General features: G+C 40.0%; 1 protein-coding gene across 1 annotated transcript; it reads right to left on the bottom strand.

Moving 5' to 3' along the window:
- Positions 1-10,473: 10,473 nt before the first annotated feature.
- On the bottom strand, positions 10,474-15,152 carry LOC140225310 (uncharacterized). The gene is made up of 3 exons (XM_072303765.1): positions 14,687-15,152; positions 13,046-13,229; positions 10,474-11,025 (listed from the first exon to the last, which is right to left on the bottom strand). The coding sequence occupies exons 1-3, from the start codon at positions 14,697-14,699 to the stop codon at positions 10,527-10,529; spliced, it is 696 nt and encodes a 231-aa protein (XP_072159866.1). The 5' UTR covers positions 14,700-15,152; the 3' UTR covers positions 10,474-10,526.
- Between the last annotated feature and the right edge of the window lie 2,255 nt (positions 15,153-17,407).

Below are 17,407 nucleotides of genomic sequence, written 5' to 3'. Positions count from 1 at the left end.
CTTTTTCGACAGCTTTGTCTATGAATTTCAATAATCAGCTCACTGTCAATATAATCTCCTAAGAACCCAATCTTGACACCAGAGAGAGACGATCGATTCTTCGTGTCAATGACGTTCAGGAGACTCAAGATTTCAGCTTTGCTTGCACCGCATAACTGGGATTTTTCATAAAATTCCCGAGACGCGGGAAATCGAAGAGTTGTCGAATCGGAGCCGTCGGCGGGGCCGCGAGGCCGCGAAGGATTACGAAGTCGGGCGAAAATTAGCTGTCGAAAAAACGGAAGAGAAGACGCCGAGAAAGGGATACGAATTTATGCAAATCGTATTAAAAACGCACGATGAAATAAAATTTGACGAATTAAGATGATGGGATAACGAAGCGGGAGGCGGGAGGGGGCGACGGCGGGGGTGCAGGGCGCGCGGAGAGGGGGGGGGGGTGATTTAATTATGCGTTGAAATGAAAAGAGCTCGGCCGCATGACGGCACAGCGGTGTTCGGTGTAGCCGCGAGGATTTTCGTTGCTGCTCCTGAAACGTTTTTTCCCATCGCTGCCGCTCCGTCGACGTCGCTTTCCGGGATGAATTGCACTACTTTTCAAACAGACTGATTTAGTGACTATGCCATTCGATATGTTACCGGCAAACCCTAATTTACAGGCAAACCTAGGTTTGCAGGGTGTCTACAAGTTCCGAATTTCCGGAAGGTCCGGAATCAGTACTGCTTTTTTAAGAGCGGTCCAAAAGTACTGAAAAAGTGCGGAAATCCCGCGAGAAGGCCCGGAATTTTTGTAATTTTGGTCGCAATTTGAGCTAGAAATTCAAATTTTTGAAGTTACTCGAATTTCGTCAAATGGAGGTACTGAAAAAGTACTGAATTTTTCTATTGAGCAGGTACTGAATTTCTTGGGAATTCACTGACAAAGTACTGTAAAAGTACTGATTTTTAGCCAGACTGTTTCATTAGAGACCCTGGTTTGTCTAACATCATTTCAGACAAACCCCGATTCAGGAACAAAAACCGGAATTTTACCAAAGAGATATTCCCGCTCGGAATTTGATGATTGCGTGACTGCTTTTTTCAAAAAGTCAACAGTTCTGACTCAGAAAACAGTCTCAGTTCGCAAGCGCGGCATTTAACATTTCAATGACACTTTTTACGGTACTTATATGCAATTATTAATTTTCTATGCTGTTACTTATGTCATTTTTTAAGCTGCTGCTTTACTTGTAGTCTTTCACACACACTGAGAAACCTCAGTGTGTTGTCCCTGAAATAAAGTCTATTTCAAACTGTAAAAATTTGAGCTCCTTAATCTGCCCACCAACGTTACATTTGAGGTAAAAAAAAAGTTGAGCTGTACGGTTAAATTTGTGGTAAAATACAAAACCGAGGTTTCCCTGAAATGGCTTTTGGCAATCCTAGGTTTGCCTGATGACTCCTTTGGAAAACCAAAATTGAGGTTTAATGTTGAACTCTTGGTTCAAACATAACAAACTAACTTAACTTCATGCAAGAAAAAAAGAAAGAAGAAGAAAGAAAAATGTTCCCTCCCGTTGATTTAAATATTCTCTTAGAGTATTTTTAAGGCTGCGACGCGACGTTGCGCACATCGTCACAGGAGTTCAAATTTGAGTTCCCTTCTGGGATCGCATAATTCATCCCAATATGTCATGGTAATCCAAAAGTTACCTCCAAGGATTCAACTCCCATATTCACCTAATAGGGATTGAATAATCCATGACGTTGAGCTGTTTGTAGGGGAAGTTTACCGCAAGCCATCTTCCCACGGTAAAGCCATTTTCTGACGCCTCAAGTAGCGATCGAAGTAGGAAGCTCCAGCCTTACCTATAATTCTGATTGAAACTTGCGCAGCTATTCTGCATCTTCGATGAGGTTGCGGATCATCTTTCCTGTATCTCCTCGTGGCGTCAGAAAGCAGCTTCAAAGCGGAATATATTCCAAATCAACGAGCTATGACTCTCACACTGATGCTGGAACATTTTGGAACCAAACATGTAGGTCAGGCTTATTTGGGTTAATCTTGCAGCTTACTACCGACGCCCGTACATTACACTGGCACACAGAGAGAAATTTCAACACAAAAGTTTGTGTAATAAGGGAAGTAAAACACAAAAGTTTGTGTAGTAAGGGAAATTCCAACACAAAAGTTTGTGTAATAAGGGAAGTAAAACACAAAAGTTTGTGTAATAAGAGAAGTAAAATACAAAAGTTTGTGTAATAACGGGAGTAAAACACAAAAGTTTGTGTAATAAGGGAAGTAAAACACAAAAGTCTGTGTAATAAGGGAAGTAAAACACAAAAGTTTGTGTAATGAGGGAAGTAAAACACAAAATAACCCTAGAACTCGGTTGACGATTTCAAAAGAAAATGCCAACTAGCTTTCTTGCAGAAATTCAATGAAAAACTAGTGGTGAATATTAACATCACAATCGGATGATTGCATATTTTCAGTTTCCCAGTGTTTCTTGCGCAAAATTCAACGCAAGTTGTACCAAAATCAACACAAAATGTGTGTTTGGTTTGTGTTTCACTTCCTTTATTAGCCAAAGTAATACACAAGAACAACTTTTTTTATCAGTGCTTTAATCAGCACAGAATGTGCCCATGCACAGGAAAAAATACAGGGTCGTAGAAACACAAATCTAAGATGTGTTGATCCGGAAAATAAAGTGCTCTACACACATTCTTGGAAAAAGAAACTGCATAAAAATGTCATTCTAACCTGAAGTTATACGGTGGTTTGAAGTTTGCAGTTCAAAAGATTAAATGTCAAACAGTCTAATCTTTCGTTTTAAGGACACAAAATGCCGGATTGCAGTGAAACTGTGCTGCCCTCGTTGCCAAAAGATGAGTTGAACCACTCGGAGCTTAATTTTAAGATCACTGAAGAGAGTTCGCCGTCGGAATCTAGAAGTCAAATTTTCCTCCCTAATTCAACCAAAGTAGCGCACCTGACAATTTTACCAGAGGGGACTAAAGTTCCTTTTCCGGTTGAGGGCCGCGTATGCATTTTCCAGAAGTCTCAATGCAGGCAGGCGGATTCTTTTTTATTGAATGCGTTCGTAGGGTCGCACGATACCACAAGATATCGATGCCTAAATTTGAAAATGCGACTATTCATGCGCTTAAACGTATGTCTATATTGCATACGAAGGTAATTGAAGGCGCTTTACCTTACCTTCCCCTTGCTACACGCCATTTAGCTCTATATGCAGACACTTAGCTCCGCAGTTACCCTGAGGAAGTTCAAATATCGCGTAAGACACTTTGTAAGACATGTTTAAGTCAACTCCTCACTCCCCCTCCTTTGAATTACAATCGACAAGTTTGCCCTCTTCCCTCAGTTTTTACCATATTCGGTTTCTGAAATAAAATTCCGGCCCTGGAGGCCGTACTTACGGGCCATATAAACATACTCATACTGTCCGCGTTCCGGGCGCAGAGGCCGGAGCAATCGAAGCTACGGCTCCAGCATTCGGAAATTCCAGCCTCTGAGCCCGGAACGGACGGTATGTCTATACTACAACCCTTTTTTTTCAGTGATCGAAGCAGAATGGAAATGTTGCATGTGTGAGGAATTTGCGATTTGACTATTGATTCTTGTGTAAAAGTTCGCGAGAAACACGATGGTGCCACTGATTTTCCCTGAATTCAACTCCCAAGCTCAAAAAAAGCTCTCAAGTTTAGGCCAAAATGGAGGGGATATCCACGCTATCCTGAGAGTCCACCTCTACACCAAAACAAATTCTCCATGCAAAGATAGGAGCAATTAATACATTGACAGGGCTGCCATTTTATTTGGGGACTCTAAAACTGAAAACACGGCAACCTGCTAATGTATTTGCTCCCTATCTTTGCATGGAGAGTTTGTCTTGATGTAGAGGTGGACTCTCAGGATAGCGTGGAATATCATCGGGCATTTTGGCCTCACTTTGAGAGCTTTTTTTGAGCGTGAGGGTTGATTTCAAAGAGAAACCAGTGGCACCATCGTGTTTCTCGCGAACTTTTACGTTGGAATCAACAGTCAAATCGCAAATTCCTCACACATGCAACATCTCCTAATCCTTCTCCATTTGTTCGAATAATAGATCAATCGATTCATTGCAAGGCAAGACACAAGGCACGCCATCGACGATTCTCTCACTAATTTTCCTGTCATCATTCAATTTTTTTAAAACTCTCTCCTCTGACTGTCGTCAAGTTGAATTACCTAATCGAGTCCTTATTTTCTGTTCCAGGTAATTCCAACTCCAGCACTACTTGTTCCGTATTTTCGAGGATTGAAAAAGCTCTTTCGAAAAATGTCACATACCAAGTTAGTTTCAGTTAATTTCTTATTTTTCTCATAAAATTCTATTTATGGCGCTGTTTCGAGAATTTCCTTAAACCCTTTTTAATCACAAAACCATAAAGGGTCTCTTGAAGAAATGAGCTGCTAATACGGCCTATAGTGAGAGTGAACGAGAATGAAAGGGCGCTAACACGGAGAGAAGATCGTCACCTTCCAGGCAAAGTATCACAAGCGCCATGCGACGTTTAAAAATTTCCGCCGCCATTTTATTTCCTTACTGAGAAATTGTTGGTTGAATCTGATTGGAAATTTCACTAAATTTTATCGGCAGCACAAAGAAAATTCAGTGAAATTTTCGGACAGCTTCGTTAACAATTTCTCTGTAAAAAAATAAAATGGCGGCGGAAATTTTTAAACGTCGCATGGCGCTTGTGATACTTTGCCTGGAAGGTGACGAGATCACGGCATGAAATCGGTAGCCGTTGCGGGGATCAAATTTGACAGCGGCGCTGGAAACCAATGAGGTTGAGAACTCCTCGCGTCCTTTTATGCAGTCCGCCCCCTCTCCCCCGGCCCCCCCCACCCCCCCCCTCCCGGGGGCCCCCTCATATTGATATCAAGGATGCTCCACGTGGACGGGGCACGGGAGCACGTCACTATTTGCAGAGTATTCCATTAATCTCCCCCGTTTTGTATCCGCCTCACATTTCGTCTCATATTATCCCTGCCGCACGGTGGAGCGAGGTCGGACACAATTTGGAAACTTTAAACGCTTATAACTCCGTTTATACAAAACTTTATCGTCCTAAAAGTGCACGGAAAAAAAAGAATTGCTGATTCAGCAATGCAATTGCTAAAAACAGTGAGTGCAATGTTTCAACGCAGATTTTACAACAAAAAATGCTACTTTAACCACATTGTAAACTAATTTAACCACGGGGGTGGTTAAAGTAGCATTTTTTTGTTAGAAAATCTGCGTTGAACCATTGCACTCACTGTTTTTAGCAATTGAATTGCTGAATCAGCAATTCTTTTTTTTTCCGTGATGGTTTCAATGGTTTTCTTGTGAAATTTTCTACATTTAGTACCCCTTGAATTTGGAAATGTGATGAAATGCTGGAGATGTTGCATGTGTGAGGAATTTGCGATTTGACTATTGATTCTTGTGTAAAAGTTCGCGAGAAACGCGATGGTGCCACTGGTTTTCCCTGAAATCAACTCCCAAGCTCAAAAAAGCTCTCGAGTTGAGGCCAAACTGGAGGGGATATCCCACCCTACCCTGAGAGTCCACCTCTGCATCAAGACAAACTCTTCATGCGAAGATAGGGAGCAAATACATTAGCAGGGTTGTCGTGTTTTCAGTTTTGGAGTCCCCAAATAAAGTGACAACCCTAATAATGTATTTGCTCGAATCCCTATCTTTGCATGGAGAGTTTGTTTTGATGTAGAGTTGGACTCTCAGGGTAGCGTGGCACATCCCTCCATTTTGGCCTCACTTTGAGAGCTTTTTTTGAACTTGGGAGATGATTTTAGAGAAAACCAGTGGCACCATCGTGTTTCTCGCGAACTTTTAAGTAAGAATCAATGGTCAAATCGCAAATCCCTCACACATGCAACATCTCCATTGGTCAGGTGCGCTGGCCACAGAATCGTGTTTTGATGCTTGATTTTTGTGGATGAGCTAAAATTAACAAGATCCGTCCAAACATCAACTTTCTGCTTTTAATATTAACTAATATATCGAACTATGAATAGTCGGGTTTTTGACGTGATCCACCGAGGTAGTGACACCCTTGGTTTCTTCCACTTTGCTTTCATCCAAGTTTCATGTTAGACAACCAGTGCCAATGTGCGTCACACGGACTGACCCTGGTAAAAATTGGCGATAAAAGCTGCGTTTCAAAATACCATAGGAATTCTTATAGACGGCTAAAGAAGGCTACAGAAAATCATATAGCTGGCTGTAGAATGCGGAGAAAATCATACGGCCGGGCTATAGTTCCTATCGCCGGGCTTTACACTTTATCACCTGGCTGTTGCTTTTTCGCCATCGATTATAAAAGGCTATAAAAAATTGTGTAGAAATTCGTGTGCTTTGAAAATCATTAAGTTTGATACGGAACCACCTTAATATTTACAAAACACACGTTATATTTTCCTTTAATACGTATTTTTTTCATCAATTAAAATGAGAGTAATTCATAAAGGATGTGCAAACATTTCAAAATCATGAGTTGAATAACGCTGACTCCGCCAGATTAAATATTAGAGCCTAACACAAAGCGGAGAGCGGCGACGCACTGGCGCCTACAAACCTAACAGGGATACTTCATGCGTTGCGCAATGCGTGAAGTATCCCTGTTAGGTTTGTAGGCGCCAATGCGCGTTTCGCGCTGGCTGCCCGCCTGCCGTGCCGCCGCAGCGTGCCACGGCGCTTGAAGCAACTATTTCACACCAGAGGTATTGCACAGTATCATATGAAACTGAAGGCGCTCTAATATATTAGTAATGGCAGGCATCCATCAAAAGTACGGAGCTTTCCTCGCAAATAAATCAAGATGCTACGGCCCAAAGAGAGAGCATTATTCCAAAAACTCACGAAGTCCTAGCATCCATAATTAGTAACATTTAGCATACACTTTATCGCCTGGCTGTTGCTTAATCGCCATCGGCTATAAAAGGCTATAATAAATTGTATAGCCGGCTGTTGAAGCTATTGGAAATCTTTACAGCCGGCTGTAGGTCTATGGTATTTTGGAACACAGATTCTACTGCCAATTTTTACCAGGGGATGAAAGCAAGGCGGAAGAAACCAAGGGAGGGTGTCACTACCACGGTGGATGACGTTGGGAGCCCGACTTTTCAAAGGGCAATATCTCCTTTATTATTGAACATAGAAAATTGCTGCTTGGACCGACCTTATTATTTTTAACATATGTTCAAGAACCAAACATCATAACACGACCCTGTGACCAGCGCAATCGACCCATTTTGAGGTTCTAAAAGTGATTCCATTGGTTTTCCCGTGAAATATTCTTCCAGAGGCACCCCTTGGACTTTAAATGTGACGGAATAAACGTCGAAATTGGCGGTAATAGTTAAAGATTTCATGTGCGACTTATCTGATCGACTCGATCCACTGTGCGAGGTTCCTCCGTCGTGTTGCCAATCTCACTGAAGACAGCCGTTGCTGTGCCACAGATCGTATTCGATACATCAAACAGGTAATATTGTATCGATATCGATTGGTTCAACATGTAAACATAGCTTCAAAAGTCAATTGAGTAATCTGAGGGAACGGGTTTTTTGTGATAGGTTTTTGATTCTTATGAGTATTAAATGGCAACGAAAAGTGAAATTGTTAAGAATTTTCTCATTTTCAGCTTTTCCAAGTTGAGTTGGAAAAACATAGATCTCTGTTCAAAAACAACAAGCAACTAGAAGAAATTAGGCGAGGTCCGATGTAATTAGACTAGGTCTAATCATGTCCATCCGAATAATACCTTGTCCATCGGCCTATCGGCTTTTGAAAGCCGGTCAAAAGATTCTAAAAATCACAGAGAGCTTCGTCCCGTAAAAAAATGTGCGTCCTGCTAAAAAGGCGTTCTTCTTAACTTGACAAAGTGGAGCTCATTTTAATCGACGCAATGCTCTAGTTTTTTGGCAAATGTGGGGAAAGTCGATTAAGGATGTGCATTAGATTTTTTTTTTTCAATTTTAAGAGAAACTTGCTTCATACATTAGTACCTAATGAGTTGAGTTCGCAATATTTTTTATAACTTTTTCTCCGGTGGAAAAACGGAATCAAGTAGCTTTAAAAGTGAAAAAAAATGTAAGTGCTTCGTAACGTCATAGATCGAAATGGACCATTAAAACGTGTGGTTTTTTACTCGGTACATTTTGTCATAAATCCCCTGACATTAGTGCAATTTTAAAACCTAGGATATTCCCGTGCTCATCTCACCAAGTGTGGTTTCTTCTCAGTGGCGAGGCGTGGATTATCGATACCTCCTCCATTTGAAGCTGAGGTGAAGAATCGATTATTGAGGTATTTTTTGCTAACACCCTGTTTATTGATCTTTTTCCATAGGTTTAAATGGCATATCAAACGATATGTCGCATGGTGCGGCACGCCACTGCTTCTACTTATTAATAACATTTATCTAAGTCCAGACATTTGCAAATCCTCCATTGTTTTTCCTCATATTTGCCGCATTTTCATACTAGAAGGAACAATGTAGGCCACTTAATTAGGGAACAAAGAAGAAAAAAAGAAAAAACTTTATTAATAATAAAATTGTCTCCCTGACATTATTCAAGACATATTGTCTTAAAAATAAAAATGTCATTTTGACAGTTTACAGATTGCCTAAGAGGTTGCATGAGGGCTCATCCATGATGTAAGTTCATCCTTCCCAGAGTTTTTATTCACGCTTTCAGTTTAGATACCCTAAGTAAATTACTTCCTTATATTTTTGATGAATCACGTTGACTCGTGGCGCAATGTCTTCACTTGAAGGAGGATCTGAATATGTAGGTATATGTCCCCTTTCTCCGACAAACTCATCCAAATACGTAAATTCAACCTATTTTACCCTTAATGACGTACATTAAAATTAAGGTATCGCTATGAAACTTAGTGGATGCATTTTTCAGGATATGAGGCTTTAAATGAGCGAGGCAACGGAAAAGAGGGACGTACGCGTATGTTCCCTTTTACCGGCGATATATTCAATTTTTAAAAAGACATATAGTTAGAAATAGTTTTTGGGCAAATTTGTCGTTCGAAACCTCAAACCCACTCGAGAAAGCAAATAGAGGTGACTTTACGATTTTTCCTTAACATTTTCGTCATTTTCCCTGACATTTCCAGGTTTCTCCTGACTTCAGAAAATTCTCTGACATTGCCCGGTTTTCCCGGTATCCCTGACTGTGGCAACCCTGCTATATTCTGCCTTGCTGAGGGGAGAACGCCGTATGAACTTTCGAGAGTTGCCAAATTTCCCTCGATAAAACATGTATTTTTGACGCAATTTAAGTATATTTTCCTTCAAAATTTTCAGACATTTTAGATCAAATTCCGTATATAATTGTCTGAAAATTTCGGAAAATAATATTAAGAATTTTCCTACTAAATTCGGTTTTTATCGAAGGAAATTTAGCAACGTCTGAAGGTGCATACGGCGATCTTTCTCAGCACGGCAGTATTAAGCCGCTAACACACGTGCACTCCGAATGCACATTCTGGCCTATTGCACATGCGCAGGCATGGAGAGTGTTCCTCATTTTGTTCTCTTGAACAACTACAAGTCACAGGAATGAGTAAAAGATCGTCGCGGGTATCTCCTTCCTCTCGTCAAACTGTACATTCTTTTCCAAGAGAATGACGAGTGTACATTCGCGATTTCCGCGCATGCGTAGTAGGTCAGAATAGAGTACCTGTATAGCGAGAGTATAGCCAGATGTGAAACTCCGAAAATCCATCGGGCCTTCACCGATGTCTGTGCGAATAAAGTTAGGGCCCAGAAATGCAGCCAACCTATGAATCTCAATTATCCAGAACGCTTTACTAATACAATTGTTACAAACCATCGTTTATAAAGCACGTATTTGACTTACTTGTTGCATAAATTCACTCATTTTTGCGGAGGAACGCTCATTTATGTACATTCTTAGCCATCTTGGTTAGAATTGGCATGTACAGACTGGCAGTGAAATTTTGTGCGTTAGAAGTTGGTTAGAAGGGTGGCTGCACTTCTGGGCCCTAAGCCCTCCATGAAGCGATCTGTCCATACTCTCGCTATATGCATAGGTACTCTAGGCCAGAATGTACATTCGGAGTGTACGTGTGTTAGCGGCTTTTTGCTTACACTAGAGTCCCTTTATACTGAGAGTCAAGACAATTTGAATCCATTTCTGATTGGTTCCCGTATTTTAGGCCTCCACAGTGTCACAAACGGGAATAAAGATTACATTTTCACAAATTGCAAAGATCATAATCTGGAATGGACCGAGGAATTTCGGGTTCGACAAGGAACAAACGGAATGAGAGAAGGAACGTAGAAAGGAATTAAAGAATGAGCCGATCAAAGATCACGAAAAACGTTCAATTTGTGTAATTTTTATTCCCGTGTGTGACTCCATGAGGGGTGTTATTGTCTTGACTCTCAGTATAAAGGGACTCTAGAGTGTACGTGTGTTAGCGGGTTCTTGCTTACACTATCAGAATCTCTTCAAGCGGCAGCTTTAGAGTACTTCGTCGCTGCGGCCTCTGGTAATACCTGAACGCCTTCCCTAGGAGGCAAAACCTACTCCTGCCAGTAGCCCGTAGCTCCAAGACACCGTTCCAACGCCCGTTGAAATCCAAGAATTGGAATTCCTCACTTCTGATATAATCGGGGGTCAAGTCACCCACCGGCATCGCCAGGGGACACGACTTCATCATCAGTCTCTTGATGGCGGGTCGTGGCCGCTCCCCGTGGAGGATGTACCGCCAGTAATCGCCCCTTCTGCAGTACCACGGGTGGTGCGGTACGTGCTTCCAGGCGAGTCGTTCTGCCAGCGCGATGCTCCTCTCCGGGTAAGGTGCGGTTCCGATGATCTTGACCATGAGGTTCTGATCGTACTTGCGGTCCAGAGGGAGCTTGAAGGCGTGGAACTCCACGTCGTACGCGAACGGGCACACTGTGTGCGGGAATTTGAAGATCCAGCCCCTGACAATGTTTGAGAACAATAATTATGTACTAACTAGCGTAAATAATGTAATAATTGTCGTATTTCTTTATTGAAAATATGGAATTTGAAGATCCAGCCCCTGCCATTGTTTGAGAACAATAATAATTCGTCGTCGCCCGGACGAAAGAACGTAACTCTATTCCAAGGTTGCTAAATTGACACAAACAATTCAATATTTAACAAGAGTAGACCTGCGCGATTTTTGTCGAAAATTGGTCTGATTTTCGCATGAAATCGGAAGAAAAATCAATGAATTTTTCAGTCAGAAATGCCCAAAATCCTCCTGGTAAAAATGCAATCTGCGCAAGAAAATTTGGCAACATTGAAATGCAGTTACGTTCCTCCGTGCGGGAAACGACGAATTATGTACACTGGAGAAGAAAGTCGCTTGGATCTAGAGTCCAGACTCTTAAAAACATCGACAAGAAGAAATACTCTTGATTAGATCGGATTTTTGCTTAAATCGAGGACCAAGTCTCTTAGTTTAAGCGGGTTTCCTTTTGATTTAAGCTTCAATCTCATTGAATCAAGAGTATTTTTTCTTGTCATTGATTTCAAGAGTCTGAACTTTAGATCCAAGCGACTTTTCTTCCAGTGTAGCAACAGACATTGGTGAGACGGTCTGACATAGGGCTGACAAGACGCAAACTTGGGCAGGTCTAAAACTCAGAAAATATTTTAAAAAAGCGGATCTCGAGTCTCTGACGTAAAAACGTTTTTTTCGTGATGGATTTTGACACTTCCATGGGAGCCCCCTAAAAAATTATTTGTAATCGATTTAATTCGTTTCCATGCAAGAAAAGGTGCCGTTTTGCTTTCATTATTGGCGCCTTAAAAATGGCAGATTAGAATTAGTAATATTGAATTTTTAATTCTCAAAACTGCAAGTTTTGATCTGCTAACTTCAATCCACCTTAGCCCCGGTTTGGTTTAGTATTTTGGAGTATTGTTTGTCACAATATTTTTGTAAATGTTTCCTTTGTGCTCTTGTATTAAGAAATAGAATTTCCTCAGCTTTGCCGGCTGAAATTCCTTTGGACGGTTCCAAGAATGCACAATTGCACAAGTCTTAAAATCCTGAAATACGGCATTTCTAAATGGGTTAAAGAACTGCAGCTATGCATAGTTTTTAACATCACCACGAGACGTTAACCAAGAGAATAAAGAAAGGCTTCATCAAGGCTATTCTAATCAATAATCAGTGAAAAAAATAAACAAGTTAACACCATACCGGAGTTTGTAATTTGTGGAGAATCACGAACATTAATAAGTTGATTCTAGCGAATTACGTGGTTAGAGTGCAGTTTTGGTAGCGCTGTAGAGTTGTGATTAGTCTGATTGTTGGGTAATGGACCACTAGACAAGGTAAGAATTTAAGCAATCTGATACATACTTCTTAACCAGAATTTCACGTCGAATACGATTCGCGCAACGAAAATTACTGAAACCAACTCCTAAAGAAGATATTAACATTTTTATTTCACATTGGTTACGAGGAATTTGAACTGCCCGCTCATAAAAAACTCAAAGATTTACATGAGTCAAATCGCGCACTACAACGGTTTCAGCAAGCTCCTCAATCGAGCAATGTTCATTTCCCACCATGTGTTGTTCAAACTTTAAGCAATTTGCTATAGCTGAGCCAAAGCGTCAAGATTGAGGTTGCCAGATTTTTATATAGCAGAGACTATCATGATAATGTTTAGAGCGCGATGTGAATCACGTAGAGCATTGAGTTTTCATGAGCGGGTGATTTGAATTCACGTATCAACTTAAATCATTAAATATCTTCATAAGGAGTTAATTTCGGCAATTTTAATCATGTGCATCGTGTTTTACGTGAAATTTCAGTTACGAAACATGTATTAGAATGTTGAAATTTGTACCTTGTCTATAGTGGTCCATTTAAAGTTGTTTGATGGCTTTATCCTATTTTAGAATTTTCCAATGTCCCGACCCTTTCCCACTAATAGCGCTAGTATGAAACTTTTTCATTACCTGCCCATGAGGTGAATGTTGTCAACGTTGCTGATGAGGATATGTCCAGGCTCTAGCAAGTTAGCATTATACAGGGAATTTATCTTTGTAAATCCAATCTCCGTTTTCTGAATGTTGGCTGAATTTGGCTTTGCAAATATCAGTAAAACCGCTCCGGATAATATAACGGACCGATAGATTAAATCTGAAGGAAAAAAATCGACGTGAACTTTTTATTGACGAATACGAGTTGTTTAATCCCCGCGGAAAGGGATCAAGCGTAACTTCATGTACATTGAAAATGACTTGAAAACGTTGGTACTTTTAACATTTAGGAAATGAGAAAGAGGGAAAAATAAAACCGTGCAGATCGGAGTTTTTTGAGGTTTTTACTCGGAAAATTAAAGAGTGTCTTAAAGATGGACAAGAGGAAAGAGAGAATAAACGGTCGTAGAAAGGAAAATACACTGTAGGACGTAATATGAATGTTTTGTTCGGTAATATTCTAATATTAAGGGAAGAAGGCAAAAAGACTTATTAGATCCAAGGTTTTTGAATGGGTTAAATTTTTTTTTTTGGTAAATGCTTTAACCTACCATCATGATGCCAATTTCCAATAAAATCAAATTCTCGGCTTTTTCTTGCCCTTAGGAATGTATGTAAGTTGAAACGAGAGACATAACCCCTTTTTAAAGTAATTAGGGTAGGTGCTTTATTGGAGGTCCACAATAAGGCACTTCTTTAAAGAGTTTATATGGAATGTTGCGACTGACCCTAAATAAATTATAATTAAAGCTGTCTCAATTTTTAAGCGTAAAAAATGTTGCACAAGAAGAAGGTATATGTCCTAAAAAAATAATAAACACGAATTCTTTCAATGTGCAAGAGATCGATGAAAATCACAATTAATGGCAACAGTAGACAATTTAATAAAGCTTCAGAAAGGATAACCACACTTTTTTGGTGAATTTCATCGAAGATTTCTTGCAATTCAACCACCATCACAAGATCATCTAAAAAGTTAAAAATTATTTAAGAAATGAGCAAAATTTTATTTTGATTTAGCAACAAAGTAATGCCTTAATCAAATAGGATTAAGACATTACTTTGTGTTATGGCATTGGGATAACTCGCTCTGAAAAATAAAAAAGAATGACACTAGAAAATGAAAATTGGGGCCGAATGAAGCACACTTGTATTCTCTAAATTCTCTGCAATTATTTGTAACAAGGCAGAAAGTACATTTGTGAAAATAAACGTTAAATACAATTTAAAACAATCATGGTCAAAATATTGCGTCAAAAGCAAGAAAAGCAGCCGGGTATAATGCTAAAGCGCCAATTGTTGAATCGTTATCAAATTTCTGTGATCGATGTAAACCTATGGCTTAGAAAGGAATCTATCAACCAAGATTATTCATAGTGGCGATTCTTGAATGTTGGCAACTCTGTTTTTCCTCTATTTAAACGTATGTGAAACAATCGATTCTTGGCGATGCAGCTTGACTCATCTAAAATCGATATTTTTAACAGATTTAATCGGAGGAAAAGCGGTTAAACGGTTGCTAACTTTCAAAATAGCAACCGGTTTTTCGTTAAGGATTCAACTTTCGACCTCCTTGTTTGAAGGGATCCACATTCTCCTGATACTCAATTCGCTTACCGCAAAAATTCATTCTTGTCAGGTTTTTTCTCTTCGCGAAACCAAAGTCTTCTATCTTAGTAGCAAATCACACCACGGAGAAGGCACAGAGTCAAGATTACAGTGTCAACACACCAGTGAGACTTAAAAAACTGACGGACGAACCTGCTTCACTTCTCGCTAACTTGTTTTAGCCAGCACAATTTCATCGTTGGGGAGCGATTTTAATGGAAAAATAAGGTTTTACGCGTAAGTACGCGAGATTTTTCCCCTTTTTTCCTGGAATCGGGAGCCTTTTTCTACCGATTACGCGCATCATCCCGTGCCGAGGCGTGAATCATCAGCTATTTATATTTTCCCAGTCGGAGCTATGATAAAGAATCGATTTTCGAGGTTGACCCAGATAATCGATTCTTTTCTGTAGGTTTCAACGGAATATCAATCGATTCATCGCAACCACTCGAGCCATCACTCGAACGTAAAGCACGAGTGATATGGATAATGGTGGGCGGTATGGGCACACAAAATTCACCGAATTTTCCACTACCTCTTCGCGGGGGAAACAAAGTAAAAAAATTCCAAAATTTTCAATTAGAGTCGAAAATAGTTTGAGCCGAGCTAAACGACCTTGCCAAACGCTCTTTCCCTCAGTCTTACTGGTACTCATTAGAGCTCATTACCTCAACATTTTTTTGATAGTAATTATACTTTTTGGAACTTTTTGGCTTTGTTTCCCCCGCGAAATAGTATGGACCGAGCACCATTTCCCCACCTTCTTTTCTCACCTTTGGCAACAACCGGGGCCGCATTTTGTCGGTCCTTCCACCGTACTTAAATATGTTTAGGTAGGGTCTCAACTGCATTTAAGTCCGGCTTAGCAGCTGATTGGCCGATGGTGCGGTTTGAACTCATCGATGGATGTTGCTCTCCTTGTGAAAAAACCGACAAAATTCGGCTCCTGGACCGAAAAGCAGACGTCACCACAACTGCTTGCGGATTTTTTACCTTCAGTGCTCCGCTTCGAGGAAATTGCGTGCGGTTTTTGACCTCTCGTGATCCGCTCGGAGGAAAATTCGCACGAATGCAAAATGAAGTTGCATTATTGCATTTGTTTAAACCATCAGGGAGGTGACGAAACCTTCAGTTCCGCTGACGTGCGCGAGCAAGGCGTTCGGCGCATGAATGATTCCTTTCAATTCCTAGACTCATGATTCAAAGTGCTTTTCATCATCACCTCGCAACTTTCACGGGAAAATAAGCATGTTTTTACCATGTTGCTTGTCATGCTAGGTACCTACAATGCTAGATTTTTTTTTTTTTTTTTTTTTTTTTTTGCAAACTCATCACATTGACGCCGGCTTTCGATCTCGCAATTCTTGTCTATTTTGAAACCAAGGTTAATGACTCGAACCTTGCGTCGACGTTTTCAAAACTTAGCTATACTGCGACAGTTCCGTATATTGGTCGTTTGATTGTTAAAATAATAGATCTCTTTGGCTGTACACGTTCGCGTCAAAAAATACGCACATTATTACATCTTTAAGGAATTTTCCGAAATTTAGTGTTATATATAATGCTTTATATATCATTACATTGTTAAGCTGCACTGGAAAAAAAAACACATTAGATCTAGAGTCCAGGCTCTTGAAAAAATTGACAAGAAAAATGACTCTTGATTCAATCAGATTTAAGCTTAAATCAAAAGGAAATCCGCTCAAATTAAGAGGCTTGGTTCTTGATTTAAGCTTAAATCTGATTGAATCGAGAGTATTTTTTCTTGTCGAAGTTTTTAAGAGTCTGGACTCTAGATCCAACGTGTTTTTTTTTTCCAAGTGTGCCTTATTCTGCATACATGTCATTGCACCCATTCTCTGTCTCACTTTCTTACATGATCTTGACTTACAAACCAAATCTCGCGATAAGAGTTTTGAGGCCTCCAAGGCTCCTACCATCTGAATATGTTCTCTAAAATAACATGTCTAAAAAGCAGTGGTGGGCGTGCTGCGATTGATCTACTATTTAAACCTATGGAAAAGGATCGATTCACAACGAACGCCTTTGTAATCGATTCTTTACTAGCTACAAATGGGGAAATATCGAAGAAAATCCAATATATACTCGTAAATAAGTGAATTACTCGTGCAATCGTGCATTCGATTTTAAAATACACTTTTCATAAGTTCATTAGGAACTGCTATTGAAATAATGAAAATTGAGGAGTGCGCTTAGAGAGTGGAAATTGAGCCTGCATGGTTCTCTCCATCCTGGTAAAATGAGGCAGAAATCAGAGTGAAGGATATTCCGCAAAAGAGAATGATAGGAGAAGAGAATAATTTGAAAATAATGGTCATAATATTGTGATTGAAAGGAAGACGTCAATTAAATTAGAAATAATTTGAAAGGCGTGTACATTATACATAGTTAGACATGATACAAATATGTATTGTCTTTGTTTGCTGGAAAAATTCATTATCCGAAGTGTGGTTCTGACGGGAAAACTGAATTCTTCTACCTCAATGTTACAATCCTACCAGTGGCATGGCGTGTTTTGCGATATATCGATTGATCTGTCATTTAATCCTATAGAAAAGGATCGATAAACAGGGGGTTCTCGATTATTTACCACAGCTTCAAATGGGAAATATCGATACTCGATCATTCACGCCACGCCACTGAATCTTACTAACCATACTTCCTGCCAATCCATAATTAATCCTTGCCTAATCATACTTTACGGAAAAT

The sequence above is a fragment of the Bemisia tabaci genome, chromosome 8 (genome assembly GCF_918797505.1).
Source record: "Bemisia tabaci chromosome 8, PGI_BMITA_v3".
Classification (NCBI taxonomy): Eukaryota; Metazoa; Arthropoda; class Insecta; order Hemiptera; family Aleyrodidae; genus Bemisia; species Bemisia tabaci.
Note: the sequence above shows the minus strand (reverse complement) of the source record. Positions and strands in the feature narration are given on the sequence as shown.